The sequence below is a fragment of the Syngnathus scovelli genome, chromosome 2 (assembly GCF_024217435.2).
Source record: "Syngnathus scovelli strain Florida chromosome 2, RoL_Ssco_1.2, whole genome shotgun sequence".
Lineage (NCBI taxonomy): Eukaryota > Metazoa > Chordata > Actinopteri > Syngnathiformes > Syngnathidae > Syngnathus > Syngnathus scovelli.
In genome coordinates, this window is record NC_090848.1 from 15,586,082 (window position 1) to 15,609,201 (window position 23,120).

A 23,120-nucleotide genomic window follows, 5' to 3' on the forward strand; every position below is an offset into this window, starting at 1 on the left:
AAGAAAGAAAAGAAAGTATTGCAGTGCATTCTTGTGGTGTTTTGTAATATTTAACCATTGACATTTATTTGAGCAAAAATCTAAAATATATTTTTTAGACTTGTGTGCATTGGATTATTTTGAAAACCATTTACTTCCGGATAGTACGGAAGTCAAAGGTGTCCCTCTGAAATGTATCCGTGTGGGAGCAATATTTGCATCCAAGATGGACACCGCAAATGCCGGACATATGATGAGTTTAGCGGCTCTCCAGAGACAAGACCCATACATCAACACGTTACTTGACGTTACCGGGCAGGTGGCCCTCTACAACTTCAACTCCAAAGTCAACGAATGGGTGAGTTTGTGAAACAAAAACGAAAAAGAGAGCAAGGAAATAAGCCCGGACATCGGAAAATTAACTTGGCGTGTCGAAGCTAACGCTGGATAAAAACGACACTGCGAGCTGTGTTGAATTCCCTGGACTTTAACTACACTTTATGTGTTTGAATGACATTGATACATTTCGCAATATTAGCAATTGTTATGCACTATGTGTTGAGGTTTTGTATTGCTTTCAATAATCAGTAACAGGAATTTTGGGTTCCAGACTGCTGGGAAATGTAAAGTTGGGAACTATCAATTTTTCCGTGGAAAGTTAGTTAAAAAAAAAATCACGACGTACACAGTACTGTATATTAGGCCCCATATTATAATACCAGGCAGTGATTGTTAAATAGTATAACGTTTTACATTGAAGATTAGTTGTATCGCTATTCTGCATTTGATTCAATTCATCACGGCATGCGCTGTTAAAATATCTGTCTATTAAAGTAAGTGGACAAAGCATGTCACAATTGTGTTGTATAATATTCCCAAATTATCTTATTTTCATTTCAAATGACCTAATTCAAATTAACGCCACCACTGACTGATTACAGGAGAAGACTGAAATCGAGGGCACCCTGTTTGTCTATACTAGGTAAGAATGTAATGATTTGGATACATTTCTATAGCATCACCATGTGGGCAAACAAAGCCAAACCAGTGGAAAATAAAACCAATGTTTGTGAATGTTGTCCTACCAAGGTCAGCTTCCCCTTATCATGGCTTCACCATCATGAACCGACTGAGTACACAGAACCTGGTCGAGCCAATCAACAAAGACCTGGAGTTCCAGCTGCAGGAGCCTTTCCTTCTCTACAAGAATGGCAACAGTGAGTACTACTGCCTACTTAGATACTTCTCTGTAAGTAGAGTAACTCTCAAGGTGACAGGCCATCATCAGGCATATGCAGTAAAAGTTACAGCTTCCAAAAGCCGTTATTTACAAATCAAGTTTTCAATCTCATCTTTTTACATGCTTTATTGATCTTTTTTTTCACTGGTCATGCCTTCATGTTTGAATATGGAATTGCCTGTGTACATCCAGGTGCCTGTACTATAGCAACCAGGACAAAAAACATCAATGGGGTGTTATATGAATTATATAATTATATGAAAATTACCTATATTTATGATTAAGGATTTCTATTGGAATTGATTGTCTTCTTAAATCATGCAGTTCCTGTGTTCTTAGTATTTATTGTCATAGATATATTTATCTACCGTAATTTCCGGACTATAAGTCGCGGTTTTTTTCATAGTTTGGGTGGGGGGGCGACTTATACTCAGGAGCGACTTATATATGTTTTTTTTCACAAATTTTTACTTGATCATTAAGACATCACTTACAAGTATAGTTGACCACTTCCCATGTTATTTTTAGTATAGTTGATCACTTCACATGCTTTTATTTCTTTATCTTGAACATATTCAAAACATAAAAAATAGAGAAAACGTCAAATAAAGCAATTAACACTTTAAAGCACCATATCCAAGTCCACTGTCTGCTGTATGTACACTTGCTCCATTTTTGCTCCTCTTATATTTATTATTATTATTTATTATTATTTGTTTATTTATCATTTATTCAATACTCTTATTTATTCATTGTTAGTGCCTTCTTGGTTTTTTTTTGTGATGCTTGTATGCATATGTGTACTATCTCACCGAGGGATAGTGGAAATGTAATTTCAATCTCTTTGTGTGTCTTAGTATATAAAAAAATATATCGACGATAAAGCAGACTTTGACTTTGATAAAACAACCAAAAAAAATTATATTTTCAGACGAAACTGGATGAGGGCGCTCTAAATTTTACCGTTGGCCGTGACTCATCAACTGGGTGGGCTTAAGAAAAATGGCACCAAAAAGAAACTCATATTTTGCAGGTTACAAACTTCAAGTTGTAAAATATGCAGCTGAAAACAGTAATCGAGCAGCAGAAAGAAAGTTTGGAGAACCGTGATGTACCAATGGATTACTATTTCAAGTGACGTCAGTAGCGCGGCGCGCCGGTTGTTTACATACAAACGTGCCCACACAAGGACTACCATCATTAGCGGTGACCATTTCTAAGTGACACGGAGGACAACGAGTTTGAAGGAATTAAGGATTTGGAGTGACATAGAAGGTTTGAAAAACTATTATGGCTTTTACGCACGCCCGGTCTCTACTGAGTCGGGGGCCGACGCTCGGCCGAGTGGCTGTCCGCGAACGGTGCGTGGGGCTCGGACATGGCCATTACGCACGCCCGGTCTGTCTGGAAGTCCACGCCGCCACACGCTTGGAAGTTTGTTTTGTTTAATAAAGAGCCGTTTACCAAACCTACGTCTATCCTTGTACTTTGTTAACGCTACAATATAGTTATATAGTAGATCTGTGGAATAAAGACGAGGCTGACGTCAGGGCGCACGCGCGGCGATGTTGACAAAGGACGAGGAATTTGATCGATGGATTTAATGGAATTAAAGTGCACGGATGGTTTGATAATATTATTGGCTTGTATTATAGTTATTTAAAATATAGTTTATCTATCGTTATATGAGCCTGTGGAATATTTTGAAGCGCAAGCGCCCTCAGCCGTGCGCACCCATTGTTGACAAAGAACGATCGATGGATTTAATGAATTGGAGTGACACTGATGGTTTTATAAACATGTTATTCATGTAATAGTTGTCCTTAATCACTCTATATGTTACGTCAGGCCCGTTCTCAGCTCTTTGTTTGTGTTTGTCATGTTAGCATACCTATCGTTTAGCCTGTTGTTGCTATTTAATGAATTGGAGTGACACCGATGGTTTTATAAACATGTTATTCATGTAATAGTTGTCCTTAATCACTCTATATGTTACGTCAGGCCCGTTCTCAGCTCTTTGTTTGAGTTTGTCACGTTAGCATACCTATCGTTTAGCCTGTTGTTGCTATTTAATGAATTGGAGTGACACTGATGGTTTTATAAACATGTTATTCATGTAATAGTTGTCCTTAATCACTCTATATGTTACGTCAGGCCCGTTCTCAGCTCTTTGTTTGTGTTTGTCACGTTAGCATACCTATCGTTTAGCCTGTTGTTGCTATCGTTTAGCCTGTTGTTGCTCGTTCATGACTGTTTTTGGTGTGGGATTTTGTCGAATAAATTGCCCCCAAAATGCGACTTATACTCCGGAGCGACTTATATATGTTTTTTTTCACTTTTTGGGGCATTTTATGGCTGGTGCGACTTATACTCCGGAGCGACTTATAGTCCGGAAAATACGGTACTCATTAATTGAACATTTGCCCCAGAAGAAATGAAAATGCTTATAGACCTTTTTGTCATTTTCTCAAGTGCTGATGAAATGTCACTGCTCCTCTGGTAATATCAAGTGCTGTTGCTAAGTTACAAAAAAAATCTCTCAACTCCAGGGTTTCATAACGCAAGCCAGCAGTTGTAATTGTGACATTCCATATACAGCAAAAAAAAAACTCTTACACAATTAAAAAACTAATGAATTTCAGTACCTCTGAAAAGGCAGAATAAACACTTCCCAAGTGTTCTTAGAAACATCTCTTCTTTTTGCTTGTAGTCACTTGGGTGGCTTCAACAGGTGAACTTGTGATGAGACTTCTGGCTTAAAACATCACGCAGGTCCATTAGATGATTGAGATTTGGCCCTAATTGTTCGTTTTTATTATTAAACTCTCAGAACTTAAGAAAGTGGCTGACTGTGCTCCCACCAAGGCATTCTATTACAAGTCTGAAGATCAGTTTAATCAAGGCCACGAATAAAGAATTGCAGCGTTTCCCCATTTGTTTGCCTATCAGGAAAAAGAGCATAGCCAGGGTCAAAGTCAGTGGAGATGGAGAGTGCTCCCCCGTTGGGCTTTGTTTGCACTTCAATCTGCCTGATATGGAAGTCATGATGTCACTTCTCATTTAGTTTCAGACTCACTCTGCTTCTCTTCCAGCCTCAATGCAACCACTGCCTTTTTGGTTCCATTGGAATCCCGATAGTAAGATAAAAAGTAAATTGAAAAACTGTATTCCTCTGGTTGTTTCTCAGCAGTCCGATTGTTTTGGTACTTTTTCTGGATTAAAAAGAAAAAGACTGAAACGAACACTATCTTGAAATTGTCCTGAGGACTCCGTTGAAGCAAATTAAAAGCTTGATGAGTGAAGATCCAAAAGTCCAAGTTTAGTCACAGCATGACATCCATGTTGTCATTTTTTTATATTCCGTCTGAGGCTGATGTGTACTCAAAGCTAGAGGAAGCTGTTAAGTGAGTGTGTAAATGCACACACATGATCAATATACTCCTGTTTACATGGCTCTATTATCCCCTCGGATACAGAAGATGCTATCAGGATGCAAACACCTTGGTTGCTAAGTAACATCAGGCTCCCGAGGGACTTGCGTATGTCAACATGCTGCTCACACGCACGCACACACACACACGAAATATGCTTGAAGATCACGTTTAGTGCAATTAACATCTAATGAAAATAGAGAGATTTTACTGCGCTTGACTCAATTCATACACAATTCAACCTCAAGTGAAATAATAAATAATTCCAAGGTCAAGCTGTCACCATCATAATATTTAAAGCAAAAATGTAGCCTTAAGTCTAACAAACATTTACTCTGACTGCTGTATAACTTGAAAACAAAAACAATGTGCAACTTGGGCATGTGGCTAAGAGATACTTGGCTGTAGGCAGGCCACCTCATGAATACGAGAACATGTTTTAAACAATCATGCGAGTATAAAAAAAAAAGTTGAAAGCAAACATATGAGATCTTTTCTTTTTCTTGCAGTGGGTATCTACAGTATTTGGTTCTATGACAAGAGGGATTGCCATCGCATTTCTCAGCTCATGTTGAAGTAAGTGTGTATTAAATCATATGAGGATATGCCTAGGTATCACTAGTAGCGTGTTTTTGGGACAATAAGTCGCTAAGGAGTGCACCAGAAGAAGAAGAAAAACAGACGTATAAATTGTTCAGCCTTATAAATCAAATATTTTTGCAGGAAATGTATTCTACAAAAATTATTACAAAGTACAGTAAAGCTCAAAGAGCATTCCAAATCCCTGGTCCCTAATCGTAGGTGCCTTTGGATATATGCTCCGAGCACGGTCTCCAAACTTTTGGAAACAGAGCTTTTGGTTATTCAAAGTCCAGGTGGAAACAATTCATTTTTCTGTAATACCACAAGGTAGCAGCAAATTGCTACTTTTTTTTGTTTTTTAAGTGAAGCACCAGCTCACTTTAGTATCAAATGGCACCAATATATGATGCCAATAGCTGAATTTGCACATGCCAAACTGTAATTATTCAGGGGTTCACTGTAGCCACGTAGATAAGGGTCTTCTGCTACTATATTAGGATAATAAAGTAAGCTCATTGTGTGTTAGCATTCTTACATATGCAGTAAGTGGAATAAGGGTCGTGTGTCAACTTTCTCACTCTATGTCATCTGTTCGTCTCAGAATTGTCAAACTAGAAGCTGAACATGCCCGAAGGAAATCACCAGAGAAGGCGGAGCCCCGGCGGCCCAATGGTGTGGCTGAAGCACGACCCAGGGACATCATGGAGTTGCTTAGCAAAGCCAAGGAGGAATACCAGAAGGTTTGTAGGTTCAATAATATTGATGCTTGGCTTTCCAAGTGTGCAAGCATTACATTACCTATGTAGCTGTGTAACACAGACAAAATTTAACGTTTGACACAAGACAACACAAATATTTAACACAAACAATTTGCATCAGTTTTCAAAATTCTCTGTATTTTAAGGCTCTACACTTACTCTTTAATCCCTATTGCTCTCCTAAAATACCTCCCCCTTTCTTTTTTTTTCCCCCCAAAAACTAATTGAGCTTGTTTGTGCCTGTCATGCAGGCTCAGTCCAGGGATGCTAATGTATCTACAGAGTTGAACGCCGCTGGAACTTTAGATCACATCCACAGTTCTCAGCTGCCTGATAAGGTATGCAATCAATTATACATAAATAAATAGGAAAGCAGGTCTCTGCCAATTGAATGACGTTTAATCAAATCATACATAGAATAAACAAGTCGCAAATTCTGGATTGAATATAATTCAATGTTGCAGCGTCTGACCTTTAATTAATAATTACATTTAATTATTTTCATTCACACACTATTTTTTAAATTGTTTGAATTGTTCACCTAATTGTTCACCTTTTCTTCTTTGCCCATCAGAAAAGTCATACAATGGTCAAGCAGATCACAGTGGAGGAGCTTTTCGGCTCATCCATCCCAAAGGACCCATCACTGCCAGCCATGCCGACCCAAAACCCCACCACTGCTTCCAGCGAGCCGCCAGTAACTTACCCCCAGAACCACACCTATCCCCCGCCAGTCCACCAAAGCCCCCTTTGTCCTCCCCTCTTTGGCTCCCAAGATCCTGGATCAAACCAAGTTCGCCAAGAACACAGCGTGCTCCCAGCATCTTATGCACTACATCCAAGCAGTGTTTTCCGACCGGCGTGCCCCGCGGCCGAGCACCAATCTCATGGCCCACTCTTAGTTTTCAAGTTGCCACCAGCAGGTTCCAAATCTCAAACTGTTCCCACTGGGTCTGCAGTGCCATCAGCGGCTTCCCGTGCCTATTTGGAACGGGACCTACTAGTCCAGTCTCTGAATGCGGAAATCCACAAACCCATCCTAGCACCAAATTTCCTGCCGAGCACCCTGGTACCACCCCTCAACTTCCAAGAACGTATGAGGGAACCAGTCCTCCAGCTCACACAAGAGATGGATGCTCTCGCTAAGACCCCAAACATAATCAAACCTCTATCAGTGAGTTGCCAACCTCTCTTCACACACGCATCAATCAGTTCATTTGTGTTACTCAGAAGGTGCTTTTTTGGTCTGTCCTGCTTGCAGACCGTCTCTACGCATCCCGGTCTTGCCCTACCTGGGTCGGATCCTGCTGTGCTTCTGTCACCCAGCGCCTTCCAGCAGTCCCTCAGTAAGGCAGCTACCACGATAGTCCCTCCACCCGCCTCAGAACTCCCAACCGTCTCCGGAGGTTCTATGGAGGCCCCACAGCCCTCCTGCAGCAAAGCTCAGCTCCAGAAGACTCTCATACACCTTATTAAGGTACAGTAGTCTCAGAGACGAGTTTTGTGAAAAATGTTAACTATCATTAACACGAGAGAAGGATGAAAATTATTTAACAGGAGACAAAATGTTCAGGCTAAGACATGCTAAACCAGCGCTGAACTGTTTAAATTATCCGGAATGTTCTTGAGATGATGACAGGGTTTGGCGTCGCTTCCACCCAGTTTCGTGACATAATTCATGTTGTCACCATGCAGAATGACCCGACCTTCCTCGGAGCCATTCACGACACGTACCTGCGGAGTCTGTCCAAGGACTTCAGCAACCTGAAGCTCTGACTCTCCAACTCTCAAACATGCCTTTCAAACCACAAGCAGCTCATGTGAGAACACGTCCAGAAGATGCAACTTTATTTCCCCTTCTTTCTCAACCTGATTCATGAGACCCTGAACTTTTAGGCTCTGGACTTTGAATTTTTATTTTTTGACACCTTGTCCTATTGGGAGATGCTAATTGTCATTTTTCTTGTTCCAGCTGTGGATACTACAGCAACATATTTTTGTCTTTATAAATCTCTGTAACTGCGGGGAGCTCTTATGTGTTTTGTTGTGAACAAACTGAAAAACAAAGTCTAGTTTTTAAAGCTACTTTTCAGAAGGCATACCAATCTAGTTATTTTTCCCTCCACTTTCTTTTTTGTTTGTGTCCAGCCATTACATTTTCAGTTCATTTTAAGATAGTGGCTCGGTTGTGGTAATAGTCAATAAAGCTGGCAGTAAATGACCCAAATGTTTACATTGAGTTGGAGTCAAGCAAAATGAATTTTTAGTGAATAGTGTTGTCTATGACTTTAAAATCAGTTGTTAAAATGTTATGCCAGCCATCCCAAGTGTCTTAATGTTGTATAGGCCAGGAGCGCGACTTGTCACATAACCGAAGTTTTGAACCTAATATCAAAGACTGGTTTATAGCCAAGTAGCACATGAAACCCAGATTTTTGTTAAAAAAAATTGTGAGAACTGCATTAAGAAAACAAAATGTAGCGATTATTAATCATACAACATATGTGTGTGTGTGTGTGTGTGTGTATATATATATATATATATATATATATATATATATATATATATATATATATATATATCCACACAGTAATACTTTTAAGGTTTCAATAGTCAGATGTCCGATTGAGTTAATTTTTGGAAAACTCTATAATTATTTTTCTTTTTTCTGACCAAAATGCAGAGGTGTAATTTTTGTTATTCTGGGTATTTTGGTTATTAAAGGAATGTGACAAACCTTTTTACTATTATTGTTATTATTATTATTACTATCATTATTATGATTATTACTTTCTCTAAGGGTGTCTATGTTCTCGTAAGTATAAACCATTCATGGTTGAGGTGTTTTGTACACCAAGTACAATTACATTTTTATATCTTTTAAAATGAATATGAACAGTGTACATTGTGTTATTAAACCACCACTTCCTAATTGTGAAGAAAAGGTTGTCCAACGTTTTACCATTTTGATCAGTAATGAGAAATTCAGACGGCATTTACCTTTTTGTCACCTTGGTAATTAGTTCTGTCAGATGTCCCAGAATACACTGGGATATCTTGTCAAATCCTCGATCTCATTTTATGTTAGCTTGCTTTCGTCTACAGTGGCTGCTGGGAAAGTTAGTTTACTCAATTTATTGCGTACTTTTAACCCCAGTGTGAGTAACTTTGGTGGTGCAGTTTTGGTGTTAACCCACCAGATGTCGCCATGCACATGGAATCATCTGCGATCGTGCAGAAGTGATGCGTAAAATAAATACCTCAATCCGGCCAAGATGCACGGTGTTTCTTCCTTTCTTTTTTCATTGGAGGGAATTGGCTTCCATGCAAGAGGCTCCAGCACGACTCTCGCGAGGATAAACGTGTCAGATTATGGATGGGTGGGTGGATATTAAAGCCTTTCATCTGTATAGTAATGATTTTAAATGCATACAAAGGCTCGTTTCCTCAACATTTGGGGAACGTTGCAATGCTGTATGGAGTTTCCGCATATGGAACAACAGGGAACGTTATACAAAGATTTTCGCTAATCGAGGGCCCCTATATCTCGTGAATAAAATGGAATCCCAGTACTATATCACAAGCATGCAATGCGGTGTAGTGGACTGTGACTGTGGGCGCGGCCTGAATGAGACCTTGGCCTCAAACCAAAAGCTTCCTATACTATTGGCTGTGCTAGTGCGTGACACTTCGGAGTATGAGTGAGTGCAGGCTGTTTTTAGCGCGAGATTAGCCATATTTGCTTGCAAACACGCCCCCTCTCCCGCCCCAAATCTCTACCCTCCCTCACCCGTCTCACTTCTGTCACTCTGCTGCAGACGTACAACCGCCTTTTTAACCCCTGCAGTCGATCATTGCGCACGCGGAACCATTTTGGGGGTGTTAACTCATCTTAATCTGGGCACACGGGTACAACATGGAAGACTACCACAAACCAGACCAGCAGACGGTGCAGGCGCTCAGGAACCTCGCCAATAGGCTACGGATCAACTCCATCAAGGCGACCACTGCGGCGGGCAGCGGGTAAGAATTGTCTCGAGACGTGCAGAAAATAGTCGACAACGATGTACTGTACTTTGCTTGGTGGTGTAATGGAACATGAAGAGAATGTACTATACCTTTTGTACTGTTGTGGAAATTCATTGAATTTGTATGCACGCATGATCCATGCAAATTGTGGTTTAAAATGCACTTGTGTTGTCATGCAAGTCTTTTATTAAACGTTTTATCTTCCGTGAAATAAAGGATTCGTACTCAAAATTTAAAAAATAAGTGCACAAAATGGTTGCTCATATATTGTACTCTACCTGCCTGCAAGGGAAGTAAACGCATTTTAAGGTTTAAAAAACCTTAAAAATCTATTTTTTTTAAAAAATATTATCTAAATGAAATCTATTGGAGCAAGCAGCAGATTCTGGCATTGGTCTTATTACTGTATCGTATTTCTGATCGTCTTCTGGCAATTCATTAATTCTGAAAGATTAAGGATTATGGTTTAGTAAACTCATGCAAGTATTCACCCGTTCTGATTATTCGTTTCGGGTTCTGTAAAATACTTTATGCATGAGTAGAAGAAATGTCTTGTTTCCTGAAAGTGAAAATGAATGTTTATTACTGTATGACAGATGCACCATATTTACCATATTTTTAATTAATGTTGGTAGGGAATCGAAAGATTTTAATCATTGTTTTACTCCGTCAGTGGTCCGTCAAAGAAAAAAAAAATTACGCGTCATATTTTTTGCTCTACAATCATTGATTAAAATACAAACATTAAAATGAAGATGAATGCGATTAGATACAGCCAAGAGTAGTCCGAACTGCTTCCGTGTAGGGAATATATGGAGGAGGAGGAGAAAAGGAGGAGCCAAGTCCGGTTCGGTGCAGTTGGCGGTCCAATGTACTCAGCGGCGGTACGTGTTGCACAGTGAAAGGCCAAATGGAGCTCTCACGCGCGTCCCGATTTAAGCCGCGCCCGCGAGCGCGTTTCAGTCGCTGTTGCGTTAAATGCACGGGATTCAATCGAACAACTAAATCCAGTTAGACTTTCAAAATAAAATCTCCCACTGGATTTTAGACTCATCAGTTGTGTTAATGAATCACCAGCTACTGTATTGTGAAAGGTTCAATACATGTTGGGTTTCCAAAACAGATGCAACGTTTCCTGTCTGGTATTTTCATTTCATCCTTCATCTCACAGAGTATTTTTAAGGTTGTGGCTCCCCTCATTTGATCACACTTTCCCTTTCAGGACAGGTTAAGCCTTGATGGAGGAAGGCCGCAGTGAGGTATTTCTGGCATGTAGAGTGGAAATGGAAAGAGCAATAACCTGCAAAATATAATATCTAAAGAGTGTGCATGCAGGAAAACGACAATATCCAGTGTGTGCCCATGAGAGGGAAGCCTCTCTTAACTCTGTCTACATTTTTGGCATGAAATAACCCAGTATATGCACAGAAACAATCCACCACTGATTATTATTTTTTTTGCCTGTTGTACTTTGTCGCGTTGACAAACTTTAACTGTGGTCTATTCAAACATTAGACCAAACTATCACATAATCTTATGTCTGGTTCATCTGTTTCAGTCATCCCACATCATGTTGCAGTGTTGCAGAGATCATGTCTGTGGTCTTCTTTCATACCATGAAGTACCGACCTGAAGACCCTCGCAACCCCAACAACGACCGCTTCGTCCTTTCCAAGGTACTTCAGCACATCTGCATTGTCCAGATCCATGTTACTAATCATAACTTGTCTGGTGGGACCGCTGCACGAATAAACATATGAAGTGCCTCTAAATGTATTTCATTCATTTATTGCAGAGAAAATAGTGTTCAAAATTCCTCACCTCCAATGACATTCTACTGACTCATTTCTGATGATAATTATACATAGTAGAAGGGCTAACAGACAATTTGGTCTTTGCCACATGTTTTCAGGGCCATGCCGCCCCTGTGCTTTATGCTGTGTGGGCGGAGACTGGCTACCTGAAGGAGCATGAGCTGCTCAACCTACGCAAGGTCGACTCCATCCTTGAGGGTCACCCAGTCCCGGTGAGGAACCTGCAGACAGTTTTTTCTTTTTTTCTAGCCCTTCCCAGCTGCTTTTGGACTCTGTTCACACTCAAATTCACACTTTAGGGCAATCTAGATTATTCAATTCATGTTTTTGAAAACATTTTAGTGGAGAACATGCACACAACAAACAGAAAAGTATGTTTAGCATTGAGAACTATGCCTGTGTTTTGACCCCATCATCTGTTGCGCCAACAGAGGCAGCAATTTGTGGATGTGGCCACCGGTTCCCTGGGCCAAGGTCTGGGAGCTGCCTGTGGAATGGCCTACACTGGGAAGTACTTTGACGAGGCCAGGTAACCCACAAACTCGCGATACCAATATCGGCTGCCCTCTTGTGGTTGTTTTACGATCAGAAACTAGAAATTACAAATTAGATGAATAAAAGAAAAGACAATCCCTAATGTAAACCATGCTCACGTTTTTACCCATTTGGTTGAGAGGTAAATTGATTGGTTTTTGATTGATTGATAAATGTATTTGATCACATTCGACAAGAAAAAAAAACAGTCCACACAGATTTTTTCAGGGAAACGAGTTAATCAAAAAGGCTATTGCTTATCATGCCATTTTGTTTTGATAAAACACATTTCAGCAAAGCGACTCAATGACCGCAAAGAACCAAGACAAAATTCATCACCTCACAGAGCAGAATTATGTCTTGAAAAGTAACATTAAGCAAAAACAAAATGTTCTTTATGAAACGTTATGCACCCAGGCAAAGGAAAAATCATACATCTGTTTTTAAAAGCTTGCTTCATATGTTTTGTGAATACTTTGAGTTAAAACTATCAATTGAACCACACTTGATGTCATTTTCATGATTACGCCACAAATGTACACCTTTAACATTTACAGTAGCATGCACACGGAGATGTGAAATAACTTGATTTTTGTTTTTCACAGAAGATGGGAAAAAAATGTGAAAAATGTACAACTTTGGGTGTTTCTGAAATATATTCCCAAGAAGAATGAATTCACATTCAGTGCCAGCTGCCCTCACACATTTTTTAATAATTCATTCATTAATTGATGGTTGCCAAGACTTGCATCCTCAAAGCGTAAGAGATTGTGAATGACAGCAGCCCATTGTGTCAATGTGACATTTTAGCCTGCAGCGTTACAACAAACGCACCCTGACAGGTGCGCTCTGGGTTGACATTTGTAAAGCCAACCATGCACATTAACATGCTCACGTTTAGATTTAACGTCCAAGATTACCTAATTAATGTCGTTCATCCTCCTCACATCCTCCATAGATCATTATCATAAAAAATCAATGGCAATAAGAAAGTATATAGGCTGCATTTTGAATTTTAAGGCCAGTGTGGTGACTGCCGTGGTCTTCTCTCCCTCTCTCTTGCTCTCTCGCTTTCTCTCTCTCCACGCTGTCAGCACTCACTTGTTTCTGCTCTAATAAGCACACATGCAAGTGCACTCCCACCACGCCCCATCTCCCCATCTGCTTCACTTCCCCTCACCACTCCCCAAAGTGGAAACGCACACACCGTCCCTTTTGCTGTGTCGTTTGCTTTACTGTTTGCTCCACTGTGTGTGCGGCATGCATACATGCGTGCATAAAGCCGCATAGGTCTTTGTCCCCCCCTGCCTCCCCCTGCTGTGACGCTCAGAGCAGCTCATCACTCTACTTCAATGCAACACAAAGGCTCCAAATTTGATCCAATTGCCTTTCGAATCATTAGGATGCGAGACTGATTTGTAATGTAGAGAATGGAGACATTAGTGTTTTGTACGACTGCAAGGCTTTCATGTCCTGTAACCATCTGGGCATGGCTAAAATCCGTTGCCATGGAGACCTCGCATCACCTACTTCAGTGGTCTGTAGCTTTTTCTAGGTCAAGGAATTGCATTTGGTTGCTTCCAGTTTGACACCGCACGCTTGCATACTGGCCAGTAAAAGCAAACGACTTGTCCCAAACAATCAACCACTATGGCTTTATTTAGAATGTACTGCTACATCATTGGAAAATAGGAAAATAATTACGACTTTAAAATATTTCCTGAGGTGAAAATGTTGAAATATTCTCAGAAGGTACAGCAAATGAGTCTTGGAATGGACCCAAGCAAGGGTGTGGTCGATCAAGAAGCGCACAAAAGGTATGCATGAACGAACGTGTCAAATGCTGCAGAGTTGAGGGTGATGATGCTGCAATAATCCACCATAATGAATGTCGAAATATGAGATGATGGAGTGAAACACAGACAGGCAATGGAAGGAACGTGCACTGACTGGAAATGTGTTCTTTAATTGTAAGGAAGGTGTGTGGGTGTTTTGCGTATTAATAGCACATTGTCATTTTTCATTTCACTTTTTCCACTTCATTTAAATTTGCCATTCTGCATGTTAAAAAATGTCTGCTGTGGTGTGATACTTATTTTTTAATTCACCCGGAAAACTACGAGCCAGGCCCGTGACAGCTGGAGGGAAATCCGCAGAGCTGTTGCTTGATTGTTGCTTTCATAACGAACATGGCTCTCCCATCCATCTCGTTGCTTCAGCCTTTGTGGAATTCCTTTGGGCTCATCTCTTTTTTCCTTTAGCTTCTATGCGCTTTGTTGTTTCTTTGCGTGTGAGGTTGGAATGCAAAGTGTCCCTGCCTATCTTACTGCTTTAATAGGAACGTGTCTATTTGACCGGAAAGCTGTCAGCAGTTGTTACTCCGCAGGAGTGAGGACGAGGACGTAGTGGGTGGGGAGCAGCGCCTTTGTGTGTTTAAGCATCACATCAGGCCTGAGTGTGCTCAAAAGGTGCTGCTAAAGACTCCCCAGCTGGTCCAAATTTCGGCTTCTTGAGTGCTAATTTATGATGTATTATAGTATAGAAATATTTATGAATTGAGGGTTGGGTTCAGCAGTGGGTGTATTTTTTTCTGAAACCTTAAAAAAACAAAAAGGAAAACATTACTAAGACCTAATGTGCAACAAACAAAAAAAAAGACTTTCTTTAATGACCGTCAAATATACATTTACGGTCACATAAATCCATCTCTGATTAAAATTCCCTATTGACCACTGTAAATGAAATTGCATGTCTGTCAATTAAATTAAATGATATTGAAGTTGCTATTGCATATAAGAGAATGCAAATGAAGGGAATGATCAATGACTGGAATTATATTGTGCACAGCTACCGCGTCTTCTGTCTGCTGGGTGACGGCGAGCTGTCCGAGGGTTCGGTGTGGGAGGCCATGGCCTTCGCCTCCTTCTACAAGCTGAACAATTTAGTGGCCATCTTGGACATCAACCGACTGGGTCAGAGTGACCCAGCGCCTCTGCAGCATCACGTGGAGAAGTACCAACGACGCTGCGAGGCCTTCGGGTGAGTTTGTTACTACGTACAGCTTGGAAATAATAATACTTGTGCTAAAAGTACATTTGGAAAATCTGGTTCAAAATGGTTCACAAACATTATATATCAATTACATCACCTCAAAAAACATTTTGCTGTCCAAGTGTCAAATATAACTGAACTTCATGCAATGTGAGATAGGTACTTGATTTAAAAAATGATTGAACATCAGATTTTTTTTTAAAAATACATTTAAAACTATTCACAATTGAAATAGAATAAATTCCAAACATTGTTGAGAGTTGGAGTATATTTGTGCAGGTGGCATGCCGTCATTGTGGACGGACACAGCGTGGAAGAGTTGTGTAAGGTCTTTGGTCAGCCCCGCCACCAGCCGCTTGCCATCATTGCCAAGACCATTAAGGGCAAGGGCATACAAGGTATTATTTTCCAGCTATTTTAATTCATTAATAACCTATACATTCAATGTATTTTGAAATTTAATAGGAGCTCTTGATGATCTACTCCCACCCTGTCTTTTAATCCCCAAGAATGTGTAGGATAAATCCACCAATGGCCTATTGTAGTAATGTTTTGTTATGATTAAGGAGGGGAATGTGCATTATTGTGTGGTCGGGGGGGCTCCGGTACATGTACAGAAGCAGTTGTCATAACATTCTAAGTCTATGGTCCATATGATTCTAACCTTTGACCTTTATTGAAGCCGCTTGTGTCAGTTTGATTTTATGCATGAGCCAGTTATATAGTATGTGGGCAAAACCTGTCACAGCATTCTAAATGGGGTTAGGGTTATTGGTGAAGTGTCATAGTACGGTTTCAAACTAAAGTCAGCGTTTTAAACTAGGGCTAGGGTTTTAAAGTAGGCATTTAAACTAGGGTTTAGGTTTTGTAGAAGGGTTTAAAACTAGGGTCAGGCTTTCCAAATAGGGTTTCAAATTAAAATGAGGGTTTCACACTTGGGTTGGGTTAGCGTTAGGTTAAGGGGTTAGTGTTATTGGTCAAATGTTGTCATACGGTTTCAAAATAAAGTCAGCTTTTTAAAATAAGTTTGGGGTTTTAAACTAGAATTTGGGTTTCGTAGAAGGGTTTAAAACTAGGGGTAAAGTTTCAAATGAGTTTAAGGGTTTCAAAGCAGGGTTTCAAATTAAAGTTGGGGTTTCAAAATTCATTATGAATTGAATGAATCCCAGGTTTTAAAAAAATGCTACTGAAAAACTAAATAATGCAATGTTTTCATAGAAGAAAAGTGTTTTCTGTTTGCACAAAAAGGTGTACTAAAAACTGTGGTGCACAAACTGAGGTACAGACCATACTGTGGTTTATCTGTACTGTTGCTCCCCTTTACACCACTGCAAAATGAAAACTACAACCGTGACATGTGTGTCTTTCAGCGGCCGAGGATAAAATGGGCTGGCATGGGAAGCCCCTCCCCAAAGACATGGCCGACAGCGTCATCAAGGAGCTGCAGAGCCGCATGGTCAGCTGCAACAAGCGCCTGTATCCTTCGCCGCCCAGCGAGGACACCGCGCCCGTCAGCCTGCGCAACATCCGCATGCCCAATGCACCGAGTTACAAACCCGGAGAGAAGGTAAGCAAAATGAGACGCGCTACCATCCGCGCTTGCTGAAATACATGACAATTTATCTTTACTTCAAAAAAGTCATTTTTCATTGGATAAAAGCACACTAGAGATCAAAGTTGTCAAAACTGAGTGAGAAGACCCTTTTTATACACGCAAACCTGACTGGGATTTCCTCTTTGACGCTACATCATGAAGTGTTGTCTGTCTGTCTGTCTGTCTGTCTGTCTTTCTGCACATCTGTGACCAGATCGCCACCCGGAAGGCGTACGGCATGGCTCTGGCCAAACTAGGCCGCTCCAATGACCACATTGTAGCGCTTGACGGCGATACCAAGAACTCTACCTTCTCCGAGCTCTTTAAGAACGAACACCCCAACCGCTACGTGGAGTGCTACATCGCTGAGCAAAACATGGTATGATGGGCCCAGATGCTCGGCTTTTCTCAGGCATGAGCAGTTTAGTATGTCACACTTGACAGATGAAACAAGATCAATTCCCCTTTCAAGCACAGTGGACCTCAGAACTTATTTTTTGTCTTATTTTGTCTGTGCAGACTGACAAAAGTCACTTTTTTAGCTTTATTTTGCAGTTATGCTGCTCTTAATTGTACTCAAATATTATTTACACACGTGGGAATTTTTTCGCAAACAATAATAATAATCATGATAACATGAAAAAAATATAATTTTCATATGAGAATAAATAAAAAATATATAAAAATGAATCAATAAAAATTAGGCGTTGCTTTTGAATCGCGGTTCAATGGAATTATTTAAAAAAAAAAAAAAAACATGAAACATGCCTGAGAAAAGAAATATGGTTAAAAAAAATGTAATCTTAAATTTGACAATAGGGACATTTTCAACCAAGGTCTGTTCTCTAATTTCTAACATTACAGGTATATTGGCCAGAGAAAGCAAAGAAAAGGGAGATAAGAAAAAATGTTATAGACGTGCCAAACGTATTATATTATTCAGAAATTTAAGAGGCACATGGTCTGGCGCTTCAAAATGTTGTCACTCTCACTTCCATCTCCCAGGTGAGCGTGGCCATCGGTTGCGCCGTGCGGGACCGCAACGTGGTCTTTGCCAGCACATTCGCCACCTTCTTCTCCCGAGCCTATGACCAGCTGCGCATGGCCGCCATCTCTGAGAGCAACATCAACCTGTGCGGATCCCACTGTGGCGTCTCCATCGGTCAGCCAATCAAAATTGAGAATGATCTTTGGAGGGGATTCATGGCCACTTTACTTTTTTACGTTAAAGGACTCACTAGTTAATACTTCCCCAGAATCCTTAACCTGATCCTCCCATCTTGTCACCTTCTCCTCCTCCTCCTCTTCCTCTTTCTGGAATCAGCAACCTCCCTCCCCGTGTCCCCCTCACGAGTCACGGAGGCCATCTGATTCTTTCCCCACCTCCTTCCCTTTCACCTTCTCCTCCACTTCTTCAGGTATACTGCATGCTCACTACCTGGATGCATGCTTAGCTGCTAGCATGCTACACATATATGAGCTTCTCTCTTCACGTCTGTTCACGTGTACATGTATGTATTTGTTTTGTGTGCTTGTTTAGGAGAGGACGGTCCCTCTCAAATGGGTCTGGAGGATTTGGCCATGTTCAGAGCCATTCCCGGGGCCACCATTTTCTACCCTAGTGATGGTGTCTCCACTGAGAAGGCCGTGGAGCTTGCTGCTAATACAAAGGTACCGATTATTATCACAAATGGAGTAATTGAACTAAACCCGCACAATATTAAAAAAAAATGACATCATACCGATAAATGCACATATTAATCACAATTGTGATTAGTAATATGGAAAATGAATTTAGCATATTAACCCCATAGGGTTGCAGCCATATAGTCCTTTACACCCACTTTCCGTCATCCCGTGCTCAGGTAACGGCCGTCGTGGCTCACTTGATTTCTGGGTTTGGTCATGTCACGTTCGAAAGTCCTTGGCTATCTGGGATTGTGATTGGCTGCTGACCGGTCCAGGGTGTACCGTGCCCAGTGTGCTCACCCGCAACCCTTTGTAGGGACAAATGCTGCAGGAAATGAAAGAATAAATGGATCATTTTCTTTCTGCCCTGAAGACACAGTATAATAGTGAGTTGTGTCCCCCCCCCCTCCCCCAAGGGTCTGTGTTTCATCCGAACGAGCCGCCCAGAGAACAACATTATCTACAACTGCAACGAGGACTTCCACGTTGGACAGGCTAAGGTTTGTAGTGTTTATTTGTCTCACACAATTTGCCACTAAGTTATTGTGTGAACATATTGCTTCAACACATTTGTTGGCCAGCGAGCAGTTATGGGAAGTAATGAGGTTCAAATACTTTGTATTGTAATGCACTTAACTGCGTATTTATTTTTCCTCATAATTTTTAACTTGACTAGATGTATTTGAAACATTAATATTTTTACTTTCTACTCCTCACTTGGTCAAAATGGACTAGTTATTTTTTTCCTCAGCCTGTGCAGCTAATGGATGACATAAAACAAATACTGTAAATTAAAGGCAACTGAAATTGTAGTTGTTATCTTTTTCTCAAGCAAGATATTCTGACCTTGCTTAAGAGAATTGTTAAATGTTTTCAATTAGTGAGGGGGATGCACCTGCAGACCACCAGCTTCTATTGTTCACTTATTTTACCAGTTATCATGAACTAATTTGGCCTTTTTTGGTTGTCAGTTTCACCATGATAGCAAAGCTGAGTATGATCTTCCCTTCCACCTCAGGTTGTGTACAAAACCAATGACGACCATGTGACTGTCATTGGCGCGGGCGTGACCCTCCACGAGGCACTGGCAGCTGCCGAGCACCTGAAAAAAGGTACAGAGAATCTTGTTTTGTATTTTGAATGTGTGGACGCAGCCCCTCAATAATCCTTTCCTTTCTCCTCCACAGAGAGAATTAACATCCGCGTGATTGACCCGTTCACCATTAAACCATTGGACTCCAAGACCATCATTGACAACGCCAGGGCCACCAGGGGGCGCATCATCACTGTGGAAGACCACTACTATGAGGGTAAGTAGTACATTTTGACTTGTGATGTCATCCACTATGGTCCCATTTTTTTGCACTTGGAGTGAAAACCACGCAGGAAGGTCGAGAAAAATAAATTCAGAACAATGTCCCTGATGAGATTTGACAAAATCTTGTGATGACAGTTTTATGCTGTGTGTCAGACACATGTTTTTCTTGCAAATATAATCAAAATTCAGTATGCATTGCCCCCTATTGGACTGGAGTGGAACACCTGTCACGCACGTTATGTTGATCTGAGTCCTGCTTAGGACTTGTTCAGATGATAATTACACAGAATCAATTAACTATTCCTGATTTTGATCCAAATATTTTATTTCTTTTGCTCTCGTAAATAAAATGGATTGGTGCAGAATAAATTTGTCAAATAAAAATGGATTGAGAGACAAAAAGATGAGGCTGCAGCCAGTGCGATAAGGGAAATGTGTGTGATTTTTGTGAGTCAGGAAGGAGATGAAAGGGAAGCCATGAATACAGTATGTCGGTGGGGGGATGGGAGCTGGCACAGCTTGTCAGAGCTTCTTAATTTCCGCTTTGGCCTGTGGGCCCTCGCTGACCTACATACAGTACCAGCGCCATGCATTTAGATGTCCAAAATGTCTTTGTCCACGTCTCTATTGTGCCTGTGCATACTGTAGCTTTCTATTATTCTTTATAAGGTGGACCAGCCAGGACAGCCTTCCTCTTGTGTTAGCACCAGCATTATTGTTCAGTTGTGTGCAATATTTGTGCAGAGGTATTACACATCATCAAGAAATATGTACTCTACTCTGAGACATCATGTTATAAAACACGAATATGTTTAGGACCAGCATGAACATTTGATTGACTTGTTATAGTTTGTTTGATGACCTGTACCTGTACTGTAGTGTCCCACAATCTGGAAAAGATCGACCCTTTAAGAGTTGCTCTTTGCTGTGCTTCTCACCAGGTGGTCTCGGCGAGGCAGTGTGCTCGGCGGTGGTGAATGAAAGCGGTTTCAGCGTGCACCGCCTGGCCGTGTCGCAGGTGCCCCGCAGCGGCAAGCCCCATGAGCTGCTCCAGATCTTTGGCATCGATCGCGACGCCATCATTCAGGCCGTCCGCAAGGTGCTCAGCGGTGCCGCCAACGCCAAGTGAGGAGAACGAGTGTAGGGGCGCCCCGGTGAAGGTGAACTTTGTCTTATCGCCATGGTGACAACAAACGTATAAGGGGAGTGAAGGGGGCCGACTTCTGGCCCACTCCTCATGAGAAGCCCTTTTACATTGAAAATTAAAATCTGGTATTGATGTTTTTGACACCCAAATACAATTGTGTTGGAGCGCACGCATGCACCATTTTCCCCTTTCCTCTCTCCCCAAGAAAGTTCTGATACTGCTGTAGTGTAAAAGTGAGCAAAGTAAAGTGATGTTTTGTTTTTAAATCATTTTTATGGAACCCTTCTCTTCTCGGGTGCAGCGCCACACCCACTCTCAATTGTAAGCCCCACCTACTAGTAGTGACATGGTTTGTTTCGGAGCACTGACTGTTTTTAAACCCTTTTTGGCCCTCACTTGTGACAAGACAGTCTCACACCAATAAAAGGATGCTTTCTTCACAACACTTGTGTCTCACTATTTTTGCAGCACATACAACTTGAAAACAGTGTTCATAGTCTTGTGTACTGCTATACCACACTGTTTCAGATGATGTAATTGGATAATAAACACAAAACTTGCATAAAATACAGTGAACAACTGCATTTCCAATTATAATTTATTTGCAGATTGGGGGGATTCTGTCCTGCTTTAGTCGCTGATGTACTGACGATCTATTGGTTGCGTTTGTGCTCAGACTAAAAGCCGTGTCGAATATAAAAATATTGGTTGCTTTAGTGTCATCTGGTGGCGTCTTTGTTAAAATGAAGCAAGGGGAGGCTTCATTTTGTCAGGTTAAAAAAAATGAAATCCTCATTTTCACTTCAGAATATTCCTCAACAAAATTTTACATTAATCCCAAGAAAATAGGTTTCAGAGAAAACCCCATAAACTATTGGTATTATTTTAATTTTGTATTATATATATTCAAATTTAATGTGGATCATTGCTCTATTAAAAATGGAAGCTTTTAGTTTATCATCAATAATTAATGATATTCATGAAGACACTGATCATGTTAAAGATTTCTCCTAATTCTCAACAATTATGTATTAATGTAAGAAGAAGAACAATTCACATGGAATACTGTTACTCAGTGGCCTAGTAGTAGAGTGTCCACCCTGAGACTGGAAGGTTGTGGGTTCAAACCCCGGCCGGGTCATACCAAAGACTATAAAAATGGGACCCATTGCCTCCCTGCTTGGCACTCAGCATTAAGGGTTGGAATTGGGGGGTTAGATCACCAAAAGATTCCCGAGTACGGCACCGCTGCTGCTCACTGCTCCCCTCTCCCCCAGGGGATGGATCAAAATCACATGGGGATTGGTTAAATGCAGAGGACAAATTTCACCACACCCGGATGTGTGTGTGACGATGATCATTGGGACTTTTGGGACTTTAACTTATTTCACTGTACGAAATTTTTTTTTTCGTATGCAACCTTTAGCTGCATGTCAAGGAGCTCAGATCGCTGGTCCTTGGGACCCTCGTAAAAAAGCCCATATCCACTATGCGTTGTGCATATTTTATATGTCTTAATAATTGAAAGACCTCGTAAAATATTCACACCGACTGCATGTGTTGGCTATAACTTCATTTCTGCATACGGCATTCATACTTTCATTCAATCCCATCTCTCTATACAATAAACATTACAAAATGTGCAATTTCATAATTTGTGCTAAATGACTGCAGTCCACTAAGTTGTAGGAACATTATCATTTTCCTCGAAGGCTTTCAATAGTGATGTGCATACCAGTTCTTTTAAGTAAATTGAATCTTTAGAATCAGTTCACTCAAAAGATTCGTTCAAACGAATCGTTCAACGAATGTTTTCAGTGAACGAGAGTGAATGAATCACTTCCTAAAGTGATTCGTTCTTTTTTCAGTTCATATGACTTCAACCAGTAGATGTCGGTAATGCGGGTTGAAGCTGGTGCCACCTGGACGTAAAACAAAACGAAGAAGAAAATTA

General features: G+C 40.8%; 2 protein-coding genes across 2 annotated transcripts; both read left to right on the forward strand.

The window, feature by feature from the left end:
• The first annotated feature begins 172 nt into the window (after positions 1 to 172).
• Positions 173 to 8,211, forward strand: dcp1a (decapping mRNA 1A). The gene is made up of 9 exons (XM_049753357.1): positions 173 to 337; positions 921 to 961; positions 1,069 to 1,196; positions 5,160 to 5,226; positions 5,834 to 5,972; positions 6,242 to 6,328; positions 6,565 to 7,164; positions 7,252 to 7,467; positions 7,686 to 8,211. Exons 1-9 carry the CDS (start codon positions 206 to 208, stop codon positions 7,764 to 7,766), a joined length of 1,491 nt encoding a protein of 496 aa, XP_049609314.1. The 5' UTR covers positions 173 to 205; the 3' UTR covers positions 7,767 to 8,211.
• Positions 8,212 to 9,782: 1,571 nt separating this feature from the next.
• On the forward strand, positions 9,783 to 21,609 carry LOC125988323 (transketolase). Its single transcript, XM_049753356.2, has 14 exons — positions 9,783 to 10,013; positions 11,578 to 11,695; positions 11,932 to 12,045; positions 12,265 to 12,362; positions 15,215 to 15,406; positions 15,698 to 15,816; positions 16,789 to 16,985; positions 17,227 to 17,391; positions 18,018 to 18,174; positions 18,553 to 18,683; positions 19,118 to 19,201; positions 19,720 to 19,813; positions 19,889 to 20,011; positions 20,961 to 21,609. The coding sequence occupies exons 1-14, from the start codon at positions 9,907 to 9,909 to the stop codon at positions 21,146 to 21,148; spliced, it is 1,887 nt and encodes a 628-aa protein (XP_049609313.1). The 5' UTR covers positions 9,783 to 9,906; the 3' UTR covers positions 21,149 to 21,609.
• The last annotated feature ends 1,511 nt before the right edge of the window (positions 21,610 to 23,120 follow it).